We start from the raw sequence: 19,427 nt of genomic DNA on the forward strand, positions 1-19,427 counted from the left end.
TTACGCTCACTAATTGCTTGAAATAATACAGTACAACGGATGCCGAGCGATACACTTCAGGCATTCGTCCATAACCTTCCAAGGAGCAAATTTATCGTGTCTTTTCCAATCAAGGTATCCGATAGATAGAGTGTCATATTCGTGTCACCGAAAAGTTCCTGAGAAGGGACCGTTTTGTCTATCGCTCTCCATAACAAAAGACCAATCTGTCACCTCGCCCTTGTCCAAATCAGTGAACGTACTTCACAGGTAAGGTTGTTTGTCTTTCAGGTACTACAGTGCAACCATTATGCAGATGTCCGGGGTCCGAGACGACCGGCTCGCCATCTGGCTTGCTGCCGTGACAGCCTTCACTAACTTCCTTTTCACCCTTGTGGGAGTCTGGCTGGTAGAAAAAGTGGGCCGGCGCAAACTTACCCTGGGAAGCTTAGCAGGTATGTCCGCGCCCACTAAAAATGGACGGGAACAAACGGAAGCGCGCTTGAAAATAGACCTGTCGCGATTTGCTCTAGTGGTTAAGGCTCCAGGTTCGAAAGCTTGGCCCAATCACCAGGAGATGGGGAGTTCTAGTTCTGCCGAGGCCATGAAAGCCCGCGGGGTGACCTTGGGCTAGTCACCAGGAGATGGAGAGTTCTAGTCCTGCCTTAGCCATGAAACCCAGCTGGGTGACCCTGGGCCAGTCACCAGGAGATGGAGAGTTCTAGTCCAGCCTATGAAAACTGAGTGACTTTGGGCCAGTCACCAGGAGATGGGGAGTTCTAGTCCTGCCTTAGCCATGAAACCCAGCTGGGTGACCCTGGGCTAGTCACCAGGAGATCTAGTCCAGCCTATGAAAACTGAGTGACACTGGGCCAGTCACCAGGAGATGGAGAGTTCTAGTCCTGCCTTAGCCATGAAAGCCAAGTGGGTGACTTTGGGCCTGTCACTCTCTCTCAGCCCAGCCCACCTCACAAGGTTGTTGTGGGAAAGACAGGAGGAGGAAGGTGGTTGGATATATTTGCTGTCTGAAGGCATTTATAAAAATAATGCAAGCGGGATATTAGATAGATCAGTGGTTGCCAACCTTTACTAAACGCTGCACCCCTAGAATGCTTCTCATATATTCCTGCAACCCTTAGAAAAGTTTGAAATAACGGCAATGATTTATGCATATGCAGTATAATTTTGAAAAACCCCTGGAATATCGTCTTGCACCCCTAGGGGGTGTCAGCACCCCTGGTTGGGAACCCCTGAGATAGGTAGGTAGGTAGACAGACAGATGATAGATAGATAGATAGATAGATAGATAGATAGATAGATAGATAGATAGATAGATAGATAGACAGACAGACACACAGACAAGACATGATAGATTAATAGACATAGATGATAGTTTGATGGATAGACAGGTGATAAACACAGTGATAGATGATAGACAGATGATAGATTGATAGACATAGACACAGATGATAGACACAGATAGATGATAGAGATAATAGATGATAGACAGATGATAGATAGATGATAGATTGATAGACACGATAAATAGACAGAGATGATAGATAGACAGAGATGATAGATGATAGACAGATGATAGATTGATAGATAATAGATGGATTGATAGATGATACAGATGATAGATGATAGATAGACACACAGTGATAGATAGACAGACAGATGATAGATTGATAGAGATGATAGACAGATAGATGATAGATAGACACAGATAGATGATAGAGATGATAGGTGATAGATAGATGATAGATTGATAGATGATAGATAGACTGATAGATAGATGATTGATAGAGATGATAGATAGGCATAGATGATAAATAGACAGACAGATAGATGATAGATAGATAGACAGAGAGACAGATAGATAGCCAGCCTAAATGAAGCGACTTATGACCATTTTTCACAACTGCTGCAGCATCCCCACGGTCATGTGATCAAAATTTAGACGCTTGGCAACTGACTTATATTTATGACGGTTGCGGTGTCCCGGGGGATCACCTGATCCCCTTTTGCGACCTTCTGACAAGCAAAGTCAACGGGGGAAACCAGATTCACTTAACAACCGCGTTACTAACTGAATCACTGCAGCAATGCGCTTAGCAGCAGCGGCAAGGAAGGCCATAAAATGGGGCAAAACTCACTTAACAAATGTTTCACTTAGCAACAGAAACGTTGGCCTCAATTGTGGTCGTAGGTCAAGGACTGCCTGTGTATGTGTGAATTCTGTATTCTGCAATGCAGCGGTTTATTTGCTTTTTTTTTTTTTAATAGGCACTACTGTGGCCCTGCTTGTGTTAGCGCTGGGTTTTCTGCTCTCAGCTCAAGCTTCACCACAAGTTACTCTTAGCCCCGAGAGCCCAGCGGGCCAAAACTCCACTTGCACAAAATACAGGTAAGTAGCTTTGACTGGCTCGTTAAACCTTTGAGGTTTATGCAGCTGTTCTCAAATAAAAACACAGGATAATGAGTTGTTCGCATTAGTTAAGAATGTACAATTAGCCAAGCATTTCAAGTTCACAATTCACCAAGGACTAATTGTTCTCTCGAAGCGATGAGTCCTGGAACAGCATCGATATCTCTTTGAATATCAATTGGTACTATTTGAACTATTAGAAGAATATGTCCTAATTATTTTTCTACAGTAAAGGTAACGACAACAAAGGAATGTAAAACAAAAACCCGTTTTAACCCTAATGCTCAAAACTGGACTTTTCAATTCAGTAGTTCACAAGGCTGTTTAACAGAACTTTTTTTTTTGTAGGAGATTGCTAAATAGTCCCAGATTGTCAGGACCCACCCCAAACCATGTCTTAGGAAGACAAAATTCTTGGGGTCAAATCTATTCCAAAAAGAATCTTTACTATGACATGCTTGGTTGTAGGAAATGAGACAGGACTTAATATTATTCCACGAACTAAACCCTTATATAGAGTTCCCGGTTTAACCCCCCTTAGCCCCATTTGGTCAGTCCCCCATCTTTTATCTCGTATCATCCCTCTCGTGGGAAGAAGGAACTTAGGACCTTTCATGTTTATTGCTCTCTTCCGTGACACAAGCCAGATGCTAGCCCCCCCTTTTGTTTCCCCAGTTCAAAAGGCTTCTCCTTTCCTTTGAAATGCCTAATACCGGTTCAATACACATCCATTCTCTTCTCTTCGGGAGATGGCAGAATCCATGGAATAATGTTTTAAACATACATTTATGAATATGATATAAATGGATTCTGACACAGATAATTTTGGGGGGGGGCTTAGTTTTGATTTGTCTTCTCATGTTATTTCTCTTCCATAAAGTTTTATTTTTTTTCAGTGTACTGAGGATCCCTTGGTGATCCTGTCTGGGATGCAATCCAGCTATGATCCTGCTAAATTATCTTTGATCCTTCTTGACAATCTCCAGTTGCAGCTTCCTTGATCTGTCCCAAGTGGTATCATAATGTTTGTAACATCAAATACAATATTATACGATTTTGGCCAACAAAATCATATTTAATCTCAAAATATCCAATATGGTTAAATACGATTTCGGTCACCACGTTACAAAAAAGATGCTGAGACTTGGGAAAAAGTGCAAAGAAGAGCAACTACAATGATTAAGGGCCTGGAAGATCATAACGAAGAACGGTTGCAGGATTTGGGTATGGCCAATCTAGAGAAAAGAAGGTCCAGGGGGGACATGATAGCAGTATTCCAGTATTTGAGGGGCTGCCACAAAGAAGGGATGCGGTGGCTCAGTGGGTTAGGACGCTGAGCTTGTTGATCAGAAGGTCGGCAGTTTGGCGGGTCGAATCCCGAGTGCCGCATAACAGAGTGAGCGCCTGTTACCCGTCCCAGCTTCTGCCAGCCTAGCAGTTCGAAAGCATGTAAAAATGCAAGTAGAAAAATAGTGACCACTCCGGTGCGAAGGTAACAGCGTTCCGTGCGCCTTTGGCGTCTAGTCATACCGGCCACATGCCCACGGAGACGTCCTCGGACAAGCGCTGGCTCTTCGGCTTTGAAACGGAGATGAGCACCGGCCCCTAGAGTTGGAAACGACTAGCACGCATGTGCGGGGGAACCTTTACCTTTACCTTTACACAAAGAAGAGGGGGGGGTCAACTTATTTTCCAAAGCACCAGAAGACAGGACAAAGAAACAATGGTTGGAAACTGATCAAGGAGAGAAGCAACCTGGAATTAAGGAGAAACCCTAATAGTGAGGACAATTAACCAGTGGAACCACCTGCCTCCAGAAGTTGTGTGTGCTCCATCACTGGAGGTTTTTAAGAAGAGACTGGACAGTCATTTGTCTGAAATGGTATAGGGTCTCCTGCCTGACCAGGGGGTTGGACTAGAAGACCTCCAAGGCCCCTTCCAACTCATTCTGAGTTCCAAAAACATAACAGTATTTTATAATGAAACGCTTATGATTTAAAAAGGAAGGAATTGATCCAGAGATGATCAGAAGAAAGCTTAAAATGCATGCTCGAGCTTTTTTTCCTTGCTCTAATCAACATGTAATTAAAATTTGATTGGGAAGTTCACGCTGTTGAGCTGAAGGACGACTTGAGAATAAATCCTGAAATTAGCTAAGCGGTAAAAGCAGCTTTGGGGTTGCTGCACTTAACCTAGCTTTTAGCATGTTTCTCTTTATTAAATCTCCAATTTAATTTAGAAGGCTGGAAGGTAGCAGGCTGTCGATGCAGAAAGAGAGCTTACGCATCTGAGGTTTTAGAAATAAAATACGAAACACCCTGTATAGGATGAAAAAGATGGTAGTTTTTTCTGAATATCCTTCCGTTCAAAGAAATTTAGATCAGAAAGTAATCACAGCATGGATAAAAAATTCATGTGCTTTAGACCAGTTCAGAAACACTGCAAATGCTGCATCATTCAGAAGGTCCCAAAAGATTTGAAATACCAGCTGCGCGAAGACAAGAGACGGAAAGCTTTTTAAATTAAAGAAAGCTAAGTGATTGCGATCGTTGTTTTCTAAGAGACTCGATGGATTCCCATAACTTCCCATCCCATTCCCATATTACTGCCTTCTTGATTTTCTCTGCTTCTGTTAGCACAGGATGCGAGAGCTGGAAACATTTGCTAAAGCCGGATTTGTTACTAATGAAAGCAAGCAGGTTTTAACCATCCAGAACTCCCATACCTCATTATATATACATATCGCTTGGAAGATTCATCTGGTGCAGACTTTATGCTTGAAATACTAAATATTTTTTTTTACAAGTACTTACATTTGCAGGAGGCCAAAGGCTTGGCCCCTTTCGATATTTGTTAAAAAGACTTGGGAGTAAATCCTGATCAGGCACCATTGCTTCAATTAATTTTAATTGCATTCCACAGGACCAGTTCCTTCTTTCATTAATATTTATTTAGTACAAGTGTCAAGTTTCATAATTGGAATATTATTTTTCTTGTCCCTCCCCCACCACCACCATTTTTCTTTCACCATCATGCTTTCTGAAATTTTTAAAAAATCTGTTGCCTGTCATGGAAGGAGTTTCTCTCTGTAATTTCTTTCTTCTTCTATACTTGAAGGAGGTAACCTGTGGAGTTACGTTGATTTTTGCCTTGCCTTTTTTATGTGATTTCTTCTTTTCTGGAAATTGTCTTTATCCGCTTTTCAAGTAAGCAAAAAGGAACTTTGAAGCAATCCATTATTTAATGTATTAATTAGAATAAAGTTGTTCTTTGTTTCGACTCAGCACTTTTTACTTGATGGAATATCAACAATTCATTTAAATGTACGTGTAATACGATTTTAAAAAGAATAGCATCTTAATTTTATATGTTAATAAAAAGGTAAAGGTTCCCCTGCACATGCGTGCTAGTCATTTCCGACTCTAGGGGCCGGTGCTCATCTCCCTTTCAAAGCCGAAGAGCCAGCGCTTGTCCGAGGACGTCTCCGTGGTCATGTGGCCGGCATGACTAGACGCCAAAGGCGCACGGAACGCTGTTACCTTCCCACCGGAGTGGTCCCTATTTTTCTACTTGCATTTTTACGGGCTTTCGAACTGCTAGGTTGGCAGAAGCTGGGACGAGTAACAGGCACTCACTCTGCTACGCGGCACTCGGGATTCGACCCGCCAAACTGCCGACCATCTGGTCGACAAGCTCAGTGTCCTAACCCACTGAGCCACCGCATCCCTTATATATTAATACTCTGCCTTTGTTATTTTTGCAAGTAACTCAAAGGCAGTAAACATACTCAACGCACCTTCCTCCTATTTCCCCCCACAATTACAACCCTGTGAGGTGGGCAGAGAGAAAATGACTGGGCCAAAGTCACTCAGCTGGCTTTCAAGGCTAAGGCAGGACTTGAACTCGCCGTCTCTTGCTTTCTAGCCCGGTGCCTTAATCACTAAACCAAACTGGGTCTCTTAAAACATAGATGGCCTTTTTTTTTTCAGGGAAAAGACCTTGTCTTCTATCACTCCAATTTTGCGATATGATTCCTCAGGGCCCTCCTCTTTAGCCAGCCCTTTATATTTTAGCTAGCTAATGGTAAATTTAGCAGTTCATTATTTTGTATAATGAAATATGGTGGAGCAGTGGGCTAATGCCTCCTTAAGTAACACCAGCTGCCTGCAATTAGTGCAGGTTCGAGTCCCACCAGGCTCAAGGTTGACTCAGCCTTCCATCCTTCCGAGGTAAGTAAAATGAGGACCCAGATTGTTGGGGGCAATTAAGCTGACATTGTAATAATGCTGCTTGGGGTGTGTGTGAAAACCCTAATAAGCAGGCATATACATAGAATGAAGGCTACTGCTAAGCTTGTAAGCCGCCCTGAGTCTTCGGAGAAGGGCGGGATATAAATGGAATTAAAATAAATAAATTAAATAAAATAAATAAAATATACTTAATGCCTCATAATCAGAAAGACAGGATAAAAAAACTGGATTATTCTAAGAAGGATATAACCACCCACCATAACTCACCCAACTTCTATACATGTATATAATATGTTTTAAATGTTAATAATAATAATAATAATAATAATAATAATAATAATAATAATAATAATAATAATAATAATAATTAAAAAAAAAAACATGCCAGATATTGCAGTCATAGAGAACCGAAGCGTACAGCTGATTCATATCGCTGTACCAGGAGATGCCAGAGTCAAAGAAAAAGAACTGGGGAAAAAATATGAAATACCGCGACCTGGCCATCGAAACTGCGCAATTATGGATGAAACGAGTAACAGGGATACCCATTGTCATCGGGGCACTGGCAACTGTGTCCAAAAACTTTGCAAAATACATCAAGAAATTGCAGCTTCCTGCAATAACTCCAGCAAAGCTACAAAAAACACTGAAGTCCATAAGTCATGAAGGGGCCACATAGTTTCCCCCATGCTGGCTGAGGAATTCTGGGAGTTGAAGTCCACAAGTCATGAAGGGGCCATAGTTCCCCCATGCTGGCTGAGGAATTCTGGGAGTTGAAGTCCACAAGTCATGAAGGGGCCATAGTTCCCCCATGCTGGCTGAGGAATTCTGAGAGCTGAAGTCCACAAGTCATGAAGGGGCCATAGTTCCCTCATTCTGGCTCAGGAATTCTGGGAGTTGAAGTCCACAAGTCATGAAGGGGCCATAGTTCCCCCATGCTGGCTGAGGAATTCTGGGAGTTGAAGTCCATAAGTCATGAAGGGGCCATAGTTCCCCCATGCTGGCTGAGGAATTCTGGGAGTTGAAGTCCACAAGTCATGAAGGGGCCATAGTTCCCCCATGCTGGCTGAGGAATTCTGAGAGCTGAAGTCCACAAGTCATGAAGGGGCCATAGTTCCCTCATTCTGGCTCAGGAATTCTGGGAGTTGAAGTCCACAAGTCATGAAGGGGCCATAGTTCCCCCATGCTGACTGAGGAATTCTGGGAGTTGAAGTCCATAAGTCATGAAGGGGCCATAGTTCCCCCATGCTGGCTGAAGAATTCTGGGAGCTGAGTCCACAAGTCATGAAGGGGCCATAGTTCCCTCATTCTGGCTCAGGAATTCTGGGAGTTGAAGTCCACAAGTCATGAAGGGGCCAAGTTTGAAGACCCCTGTTATAGGACATTTAGCAGACAATTTATTTATTTTTATTTATTTATTATATTTGTATACCGCCCTTCTCCCAAGGGACTCAGGGCGGTGAACAGGGCACATATAAATAGAAAATACAAAATTAAAAGAATTAAATAATCGCCCAGATAAGAACAATAACAGTATAAAACCCCCATTAAAAACCCTAACATCCCCCATCAGGCCAGGCCAGCTTGTTCAAATAAATGGGTCTTCAGACCGCGTCGGAAGGAGCGAAGGTCCGGTGCCATCCGGAGCTCGACCGGCAGCTGGTTCCATAAAGCCGGAGCGCCCACAGAGAAGGCCCTCCCCTTGGGGGCCACCAGCCGACATTCTCTGAACAGAGGCACCCTGAGGAGGCCCTCTCTGTGGGAACGCACAGGGCGGAGGGAAGTTGACGCCGGCAGCAGGTGATCCCTGAGGTACTGAGGACCCATGCCATGTAGGGACTTAAAGACCATTACCAAAACCTTGAATCTCACCCGGAAGACAACTGGTAACCAATGCAGCTCGCGGAGCAAAGGTGTAACATGGGAGTACCGGGAAACTCCCAAGACAACTCTCGCGGCTGCATTCTGTACCAGTTGGAGCCTCCGAGTGGTCTTCAAGGGAAGCCCCATGTAAAGAGCATTGCAGTAGTCCAGGCGAGAGGTCACGAGCACATGAGTGACCGTACACAGGGCATCCCGGTCCAGATAGGGCCGCAACTGGCGCACCAGGCGAACCTGGGCGAAAGCCCCCCTAGTCACGGCTACTATATGGTCTTCCAGAGTAAGCCGGGAATCTAGGAGGACTCCCAAGTCAATGAAATAGCAAGCTGTGCTAAAAAATTTTAAAAATGTATGCAGATGGTTTCCGAATATTGTTTTTAAAACGTGCATGTGAATTGCCAGTGAAAAAGAGAGGTGATTGGATAACCTTTAGAAACAACACACGTGTTTTTGTCCTTTAAATGTTGACATTCACCGATTTCCCATCTACAGTATATTGTGATGGGAATATAGTTATTTGCCCGTCATATTTTGTTTTAAGTAGTGCTGAATAGTTCCCAGTTTCTACAACTGATCTCTCTCGCTGCAAGCATTCTTAATTGTCCAACTAATTCTGTGTAGTTCAGAAACTATTATCTTTAATTGGATCTATCTCTGTTTTAATTTCAGTGTCATTTATTTATTTATTTTACTTTTAATAAATTATGGAAATATGCTCCCTGTGGCTGAGTTACAACTTTTGCCCAAGTTACATCAAGCCATTGATGAATCTAAGGTTCTAGGTTGTCCTTTGAGAAGCCAGCTCACCCCCCCCCCCTTCTTATTTAATTTGACCCTTCTCTTTTAAAAGCCTGGCTTATTCCCATGACTTTTCATTCTTTATTTCAGCAATTGCAACGGGTGCATGCTGGATCCAACGTGTGGGTTTTGCTATAAACTGAACAAGTCGAGTGTTGCCGAGTCGTCTTGTGCTCCGGTTAGTAAGAAATCAACAATGGAAGCAGCGTGGGGCAGGTACGTTCCTTTTGTGTGGCTTAATTTTATAAGAAATGCTTCTGGGTACTTTAGAAAGAAATGCAGCTGTTCCATTAGTTTTCAGGCTGGTATTTTTTCATTCCACGAACCGTGTGCATGCGGTTTCTCCTTTGTCGTTAAAAAAAAAGAAAGAAAAAGAATTCTCATAAAAAGCATTGCAGGATAACATCAGTTGTGAGTGCTGATTTAAAGGTCACATCATGCTTCTTGTTTTTTGAACATCAGCGGCAAAAGGTACGCGGAGGCAAGTACCAAAGCTTTCTCAGTTGTGTTATGCCAAGATTTTACGAGTGATCTGAAAAAAGCGGGCAAAGAGCATTCAAATAACATAATACGGGTAGTCCTCAAACCTATGACCACAAGGGAGCCCAAATTATTTTATTTATTAATTTATTTATTAATTTAATTTGTATACCGCCCTTCTCCCGAAGGACTCAGGGCGGTGAACAGGGCAATACATAAAAACAAGATACAAAAATTAAAAATTATTAAAAAGTAATTAAACAGTGCCCATAATAAATTAATACAGATTAACAATTAAAATCCATTTATAAAATCCAACCCCGTCCCATCAGGCCAGGCCAGCTTGTTCAAAGAGATGGGTTTTAAGATCGCGCCGGAAGGAGCGGAGATCGGGCGCCATCCGGAGCTCGACCGGAAGATGGTTCCAAAGATCCGGTGCACCCACAGAGAACGCCCTCCCCCTGGGGGCCACCAGTCGGCATTCTTTGACCGGTGGCACCCTGAGGAGGCCCTCTCTGTGGGAGCGTACTGGGCGGAGGGAAGTTGACGCCGGCCACAGGTGCTCCCCAAGGTATTCCGGACCCATGCCATGTAGGGCTTTGTAGGTCATTACTAACACCTTGAACCTCACCCGGAAGACAACTGGTAGCCAATGCAGCTCGCGGAGCAAAGGTGTGACATGGGAGTGTCGGGAAACTCCCAACACAACTCTCGCGGCTGCATTCTGTACCAGTTGGAGCCTCCGAGTGGTCTTCAAGGGTAGCCCCATGTAGAGAGCGTTGCAGTAGTCAAGACGAGAGGTCACGAGCGCATGAGTGACCGTTGTCTGTTTCTAAGTGAGACAGTTGTTCAAGTTACTTTTTTCCCCATTTTACAACCATTCTTGCCAGAGCTGTAAAGCAAATCACGCAGTTTTTTTCACTTAGTAACGCGGTTGTTAAGTGAATCCGCCTTTCTCATGGACTTTGCTTGTCAGAAGCTCACAAAAGGGGGTCACATCACACACACACACACACACACACACACGAGACGCTGTAGCCATCATAAATATGAGTCAGTTGCCAGGTGTTTGAACTTTGATCACGTGACCATCGAGATGTTGCAGTGGTCGTAAGTTTGAAAAATGTTCATAAGTCACTTTTTCCAGTGCTGTTGTAAACGAACTGTTATAAATTGAGGACTACCTGTAAGATTGGTGAGTATCAGACTAATGAATAGCTTATATGTAGGGTCACTTAATGCTCCTAAATGTTTGGTTTGGTTGTGCAGGATGTTATTCTGTAACTATTTTGATGTTTTAATTTTTTTTAATATTTATACAAATTAATCATATAGCTGAAGGGCTGGCATATGATTAATGCAGACATGCTATACAGCAGGGGTGTCAAACTCAATTTCATTGAGGGCCGCATCAGCATTGCGGTTGCCCTCAGGGAGCCGGGTGGGTATGGCCAGGGTGGGCGTGGCCTACTGGGTGGGCGTGGCTAGAGTGCGTATGGCCTACTGGGTGGGCGTGGCCAGCTCTACATGGTTGGCATCAAGGGTGCCTATGGGGGCCTGGGCAGGAGTGGGACAGATCTGAGGGTCTCTGGCAGAAGGAGGGTCTCTGGGCCAGGGCCAAGGCAGTGGGGGCCGTTCCCTCACTGTTTCCAGGATGGCTTCGCGGGCCGCATGAAACCACTTCGCGGGCCGGATCCGGCCCCCGGGCCTTGTGTTTGACATGTCTGCTATACAGTAATGGTGCTGAAAGCAGCATTTGCACATGACAATCTTGTGACTTGGCCAACGTATTTGATGCTGTGACTTTAATATATATATAGCAGCACTAAACTTTATAAAATATATCTTCAATTGAGAACGAAGTTGCTCTGAGAATTTGCCTTCAGCTTCAAAGTAATTTTAAAATGATCTGTCCATCTACATCCCCAGTATGGATAATTAACAATAACAATTGGCAACGGACTCACATTTATGACAGTTTTAATGTCCCGGGGTCATGTGATCCCCTTGTGTGTCCTTCTGACAAGCAAAGTCAATGGGGAAGCCAGATTCACTGAACAACCGTGTGACTAATTTAACAGCTGCAGTGATTCACTTAACAACTGTGGCAAGAAAGGTCGCAAAATGGGACAAAACTCAGCCACAGAAATTTTGGGTTCAGTTGAGGTCGTACGTCAAGGACTTCCTATGCTCCTTTCTATTGCAGGAAGCCTTAATCGTTGCTTTATTTCTTACTTTAATCCTTAAATGACCTTTGTGGTGAATTTTACCTCAGTCAATCATTGTTAGGGCCACACCGAACAGGAAATTACTCTGGTAAATCTGGTGTTGCAGTGCAGAAGCTTTAATTAGATGCATAGGAAACTTTTGCTGAATGCAGTATAATTTTGATTATATGTTATAGAAAACATTGCAATTTGTGATTGGGTTTTTTCACACAGGGCTTTTGAATTTCCATAACGTTTCCAGATGATTCTGACAGAAAGAAACAGGGCCTTAGCACTGCCAAGGAGCTACAGTGGAAGCAATTAAAATTCCCATTTTTTAAAAAGAGGGTATAATAAGAATTCACACCGGAAACCTTGTCATCTGTCCAACCACGCGAAAAGATTTTTTTGATGGGCTAAGGATAATATTTCATGTTTTTTATGTGATACTAAGATCTTAATTTTTAGCGTTGTGTCAGAAGGTGGTAAATAATTCATTTCGGAATTTAATGGCATTTTTTCAAATTCTGGATGTCGGTTCTGGTAGAAAGAAATTTCATTCTGTAATAGCTAATGGATGAATGAATGCTTCTTTGTAACGAAGAAAAAGCTAAAGCTCAAGCATAGAAGAAAAAAATGGCAATAATATAGAATATAATTTAATTTTCATTCTCTGGGCTACATACAGTTTAATTTTTAAAAAAAACATATCAGAGAAAATGTCTCTGGAAATTTTTAATCATCACCTGAGGGCCATGGCCCAGTAATGGGCCTGGCCTGCTGGCCACCAGGCTGTGGGACAGGGCCCTCCACTCATGCTAGCACCGCAACCGTGGGATGCAAAACCAGGACGCCGCACCATGTGGTGCAAAAAGGAGCTACTGCTGTGCCTTGGGACGCAAAAACAGGATGCCGTCGCACCTTGGGGTGCAAAAACGGGCTGATGCTTTGCCTCGGGGTGCAAAAACGGGTGCCACCACATCGCAGGTAACGGCGCTGTGCCGCACAAGAACGGGGCAGGGCTAGCGAGTATCATGCAAGTGCTAGCTCCGCCCATTTGCATCGTGCATGCTTGTGGGCTCGTGCGTGTGCTCACATGGGCACGTGCGTAAAATGCTTCCCCCTCCCTTTCCCTCCGGTTCGCCAATCAAGAAAGGTGGGTGACCTCTGATCTAGGTCATGCTTGTTTCAAAGATGCTTTTTTTCCCCCAAAAGGCAACTGAACCTTTTTGTTTTTGTTTTTTTCTTTGAAAACATTTCGCTTCTCGACCAAGTACTGAAGAAGAAGCTTCTTGGATGAGAAGTGAAAGGTTTTCAAAGGAAAAAACCAAGAAAGTCCAGTTACCTTTTGGAAAAAAAACACTCTTGGGATATCAAAGAAAAGGAAATTGTAGGAGATGACCAGGTTGATCCCGAGGGAAGAGTCAAATGCGTCCTAAGTCAGGAGTCCCTGTGCTCCCGCAAGAGATTTAAGTCCAGCCTACCTCAAATGTCTCTCTTATATCCTGCTTATTTCCCTTGACTGTTAGTTGGTCAGATTCTTGTAGAGAACTTAAGCTTGCAATGAATCTTTATTCTCATTGGAACTGTCTGAATCTCCTGTTTTCTCCGGCACTTGACAGAAATACAGTCAACTGGAAGACTGACATACCATCATACAAAAACGTGAGAAGGATATTGCAGTCAATTAGTCAATGAACCAATGGGCTTGGCCACCATCCTAACCCAAGGCCTGGAATAGCAACAAGTGTTCTAACCACTGCAGGAATAGAATAGAACAGAACAGAACAGAATAGAGCTGGAAGGGAGCTCGGAGGTCTTCTAGTCCAACCCCCTGCTCAAGCAGGAGAACCTTTACTGTCTCAGACAGGTGAATGTCTAGTCTCTTTAAAATCTCCAGTGATGGAGCACCCACAGTTTCTGGTGGCAAGCTGTTCCCCTGGTTGATTGTCCTCACTGTCAGGAAGTTTCTCTATAATTCCGGGTCGCTTCTCTGATCGGTTTTCAATCATTCCTTCACAACTCTTGTTGTGTCCACGAATGTGAAATGCTTTTAACGTGCTTCGTTAAAACCCCTGGCAATGGGACTCAGCTCACCTCCCCCTCCTTCCCTTCCTTAATAAACCACCGTGCTGCATTGCATTTTTCTTGATAGCACGGAGTCATTTTCTTTAAAGCTAACAGCCAGGAGCTGTGCGGAGAGAAAGGCTGCTCACTGCAACACAAAGAGGATGTGTTCCCTAAGCGTGTGACGATGTGGTCTCCTTTTGCTGATCTCTTTCGAGGGAATGGACCCAAGGAGGAAGCAAAGAAGCAGGGACATCCTTAAAAGCCCCTTGGCAATGTTTTTGAAGCTCTGGGACCCACTGCCAGCACCTGTTTTTCTGGATCGCTGACCTAGTGATCTACCATCTGATCAGCTTATTTCTATTTCTTCTAAGGCAGCGATCCCCAACTTTTCCAGTTTGGCGGACCGGCGGGGTGGGGGTGGGGAGAGGGAAAACCGGGCCGCGGAAGCGGCGGGCCGGCACGCACAGCTCGACTTGGGTAAGTTGACCTGCGCACGTTTGCACACACGCGTCGGCCTGCCACTCACACAAATCGAGCTGTGCGTGCACGTGTGGACGCTGGCCCGCAACTTGCGGGGCCCGGTTCCGAATTGGCTGCAGCCTGGCAGTGGGGCCACGTCCTGGGTATTGGGGACCCCTGTTCTAAGGAACTGCAATACTTTAATATAGATATCCGTATTCTTAATTTTAAGTCTCCGGCATTTAGCCTTTTTGTACAAGTAGGAAACTACTGTAAACTAATAGCTAACTTAATTCCTCTCTCCCCAAGCATAGCTGATCGCTAGAAGTCATATCAATTTGGTCATGGTTATCAAAAATAATAGGCTGCTGCTTATAAGGAACGCCAATTTTTTTTCCCAGACGCTTTCGCATAAATTTAGTCACTTCCTTTCAACGTACCCTCATCAATCCTTATTGAAGCAACTGTGCAGTTCACAAAAATAGAACACACCTGTTTCATGTCTTTTCAAAGAGAACGAAAAAGCTCAAAGGCTTTCCTGATAACTTCTAAATTGTGGTGGTGGTGGTGGTGGGGAGAATCAATTCAGCTCTCTGAATTAGTAAAAATGAGAAGAGTATTAAAGAAAAGACAGATTAGATTCATCAAAGTTGTTGAGAATGCTTCAGCTACGCAAAACCGAGGTGGTCCTTGACTTAGGACCCACAACTGAGTCCAAATTTTCTGTCATTAAGCAAGACAGCAGTTAAAGTGAGTTTTGTCCCATTTTACAACCTTCCCTGCCATGGTTGTTAAGAAAATCGCTGCAGTTGTTAGTAACACGGTTATTAAGTGAATCTAAGTAGATAACCTTTACTGTCATTTTTTTCCTGTGGGCACAACGGCACAGATTAAAAATGAAATTTAGTTGCTTCCTCTCAAAGCGCACACATAACACACATTTAACACATACTAAAAGGTAAAGGTAAAGGTTCCCCCCGCACATGCGTGCTAGTCGTTTCCGACTCTAGGGGCCGGTGCTCATCTCCATTTCAAAGCCGAAGAGCCAGCGCTTGTCCGAGGATGTCTCCGTGGTCCTGTGGCCGGCAGGACTAGATGCCAAAGGCGCACGGAACGCTGTTACCTTCCCACCGTAGTGGTCCCTATTTTTCTACTTGCATTTTTACGTGCTTTCGAACTGCTAGGTTGGGAGAAGCTGGGACGAGTAACAGGCGCTCACTCTGTTACGCGGCACTTGGGATTCGACCCGCCAAACTGCCGACCTTCTGATCGACAAGCTCAGCGTCCTAACCCACTGAGCCACCGTGTCCCTTTTTAACACATACTACACCCTTACATATAAGTAACATATAAATATTAATCACTGTCCATCTTGGGTACATAACGGAAGGAGGAAGCTTGAGAGTTCACAAGGTTAATGCTGTATGGAACGAAACTGTGACTGAATCTGGAGTTTCTACCTCGGATACCACGGAGCCCCCTCCTCCCAGAAGATAACAAGGAAAACAGGTTGTGAAGAGGGTGTGTAGTGTCCCAACAATCTTGCGGACCCTGCTCAAGCATCGCTTGCGTGCCGTGTCCTGGATGGAAGGGAGGGAACTGCCAATGATCTTTTCAGCTGTCCTTACCACTCTCCTCACCGCCTTCCTGTCCGAAGCAGGGATGCTTCCAAACCAGACTGTGATACCGTACGACAGGATGCTCTCAATCGTTCCCCTGTGGAAAGTGGTCAGGATGGGGGAAGGAAGATGAGCTTTTCTCATGCGACGCAGAAAATGCAGGCGCCGCTGTGCCCGCTTCACCATTGGCTTTGCTGGTCAGAAGGTCGCAAAAGGGGACCACGTGAAACACCCACCCACCCACCCCCCAGGACGATGGAGCCGTCATAAATATGAGTCAGTCACTAAGCATCTGAATTTTGATCACGTGACCCTGGGGATGCCGCAATGGTCATTAGTGCGAAAAAGGTCATAGGTCACTTTTTTTTTAGTGCCGTTGTAACCTCGACGGGCGCTAAATGGACTGTTGTGAGACAAGGACTAAATGCCTTTTATGCCTTTTATACAACTGCACCGACAAACTGCTGTTTCTTTTTTAAACAAAGAAAGAGCGGTCCATTGTGCTGATATTTCATTCCTGTGGGAATAAAACTTTATTCTGTCATCTGGGAACCTCGTATTCACCTTCTGAACAGTTGAAATAATTCAAGCCCCCCCCCAAAAAAACCCCACCCTATATCATCATCAAGGGTGATTAATACATAAATCATTGTCCTTTTGACAAACATCTCTTTTCTATTTCGGCGCAGTTGATTGCAGCTATTATAATTGTGTTTAAAGATAGCTCACGATGGAAATAACTTTTACAATAATGGAATGTTTAAAACAGGGAGATGTGCAATTTCCTTCAAGATCTTTCCTGATGACACTTGAATAGGAGACCTGCAAAATAAATCGTGCCTTTTTTCAATTCAAAAGCAGAGCCGGAAGAAAAACAGGGGATGGGGAAATTTGAAAGATGGAATACAATTCAGGGAAAATTGGAATTACGAAAAGGAACAAAATCAAGGATAAATAGAGGTAGTGCTTGACTTACGACTCCCATGGAGCTCCAGATTTCCGTTGCTAAGCAAGACAGTTAAGTGAGTGTTTGCCCGTTTTATGACCTTCCTTGCCACAGTTGTTAAGTGGATCGCTGCAGTTCTTGGAAGTCAGTAACACGGTTAAGTGAATCTGGCTTCCCCATTGACTTTGCTTGTCGAAAGGTTGCAAAAGATAACAATAACAGAATAATAGCGTTGGAAGGGACCTTGGAGGTCTTCTAGTCTAATCCCTTGCTCAAGCAAGAGACCCTAGACCGGGGGTCCCCAACCTCGGCTCTTTTATGACTCGTGGACTTCAAATCCCAGAATTCTTGAGCCAGCATAGGGAACTGTGGCTCTTTTATGACTCGTGGACTTCAACTCCCAGAATTCCTCAGCCAGCCACGCTGAGGGAAAAGAGAGAGGTTTCCAAGCTGAGCCATGCTGGCTCAGGAATTCTGGGAGTTGAAGTCCACAAGTCATAAAAGAGCCAAGGTTGCCTACCCCGGCCCTAGACCATTCAAGAAAAATGGCGGTCCAATTTCTTCTGATCATACGATCCTGGGACCCTGCAGCCGTCATAAATACGAGCCAGTTGCCAAGCATCAAAATTTTGGTCACTAAACGAACTGTTAAGTTGAGAAATACCTTCATACGGTACTATAGGGTCTTAAAAATTGAAAAGCTTGGTTGGGACTGAATATACTTTTTTTAAACGCTTCCTGAAACCACCTAGCACTGGAATTAACCCCGGCCAGCATTTGTTAGTTCACTTCAGTTTCAGCGTTCAAAATATCATAAGCAACCTTTTTTTCCTTTGTTGGTTTTATTTTTATTTATTTTTTTATTCTGGCTCTATGTTGACAGATTTATCCAGATAAGCAGTTATAAATCTTTATGGAAACTTGTGGGAAAAAGATATTCAGAATAGGAAGTACAGGTCCTTGATTTGCAACGGTTTGTTTACCCAAAGGTGCTTTTTTTCCAAGAGGCAACTGGATTTTCTTGTTTTTCTTTGAAGACGTTTCCCTTCTCATCCAAGAAGGTTCTTCTCTTGCACCTTTGGGACATCCATGACCTGGATGACTTGAGAATCTCCATAAACAGTTGGTTTAGCGACCGTTCAAAATTACCACCGCACTGGAAAAAGTGACGTATGACCGTTTTTCACACTTACGACCATTGCAGCATCCCCAGGGTCACGTGACCAAAATCCGGACACGTGGCAACTGGTTCAAATTTATGGCGGTCGCAGTGTTCCCAGGGTCACGTGATCTCTTTTTGCGACCTCCTGACTAGCAAAGTCAATGGGGAAGCCAGATTCACTTAACAACCATGTCACTGCAGTGATTCACTTAACAACTTGGGCAAGAAGGGTCGTAAAGTGGGGAAAAACTCACTTAACAAATGTCTCGCTTAGCAGTGTAAATTTTGGGCTCAGCTGGTTTCCTGCCTGAGCAGGGGGTTGGACTAGATGACCCCCAAGGTCCCTTCCAGCTTTATTAGTATTTGTGGTTGTAAGAAGGGCTTCCTGTAATGTCCTCTCCTAAGTGTCCACTCCACTTCTTGCCTCTGGTTGTGGGATGCTATTTTTTTTGGTGTGTGTGTGTGTGTGTGTGTCTATCAACTCCTTCTGCATTGCTGTCAGATCAATTTGAGGTAAATGTTGTGTTGTGTGTTAGCACTAAGCAAACTTCCCAGTATGGGTACGGCGGCAATCATATTGATAAAGCAAAGCTAATGAAAACGACACCGTTGTGACCCCAATCACACTCCAATTGCCCTAGTGAGTTGCTTAGTGTCACAATAAATTGCACGCAAGCTGGAGACGAACTTTTTTTTAAATTCCCTGCTGACTTTCTGTTCATCTGATGATGCTATTCCTCTGGGCCGTGTCGATACAGGTGGTCCTCGAGTTACGGCCAGAATTTATGTTGCTAAGTGGGAAATTTGTTAAGTGACTTTTGCCTTGTTCTACGTCTTGGCCCACTTGTTAAGCGAATCGCTGCAGTTGTTTAATTAGTAAGTCGGTTGTTAAGTGAATCTGGCTTTCCCCATTGACTTTGCTTGTCTGAAGGTCGCAAAAGGGGATCGGGTGACCCCGGGATGCTGTGACCGTCATAAACGTGAGCCAGTTATCAAGCATCCAAATGTAAATCGATGTGCAGTGATGGTCATAAGTGTGAAAAGCACTCATAAGTCACTTTTTTCAGTGCTGTTGTAATTTTGGTCACTTAAGTGAACTGTCGTACGTTGAGGACTTCCTCAACATTGAGAAAAATCTTAACAAAACC

At 44.0% G+C, this 19,427-nt stretch overlaps 1 protein-coding gene across 2 annotated transcripts in view; it reads left to right on the forward strand.

The window, feature by feature from the left end:
• Positions 1-19,427, forward strand: part of SLC2A13 (solute carrier family 2 member 13) — an 87,179-nt gene that overhangs the window by 46,465 nt on the left and 21,287 nt on the right. For both annotated transcript variants that reach the window (XM_081331171.1, XM_081331172.1), the window contains exons 5-7: positions 271-434; positions 2,266-2,386; positions 9,427-9,552. In XM_081331171.1, the coding sequence (XP_081187297.1) occupies positions 271-434; positions 2,266-2,386; positions 9,427-9,552 (411 nt within the window). The remainder of the gene's footprint in view (positions 1-270; positions 435-2,265; positions 2,387-9,426; positions 9,553-19,427) is intronic.

Source organism: Vipera berus, assembly GCF_964194415.1.
Source record: "Vipera berus genome assembly, chromosome: 6".
Classification (NCBI taxonomy): Eukaryota; Metazoa; Chordata; class Lepidosauria; order Squamata; family Viperidae; genus Vipera; species Vipera berus.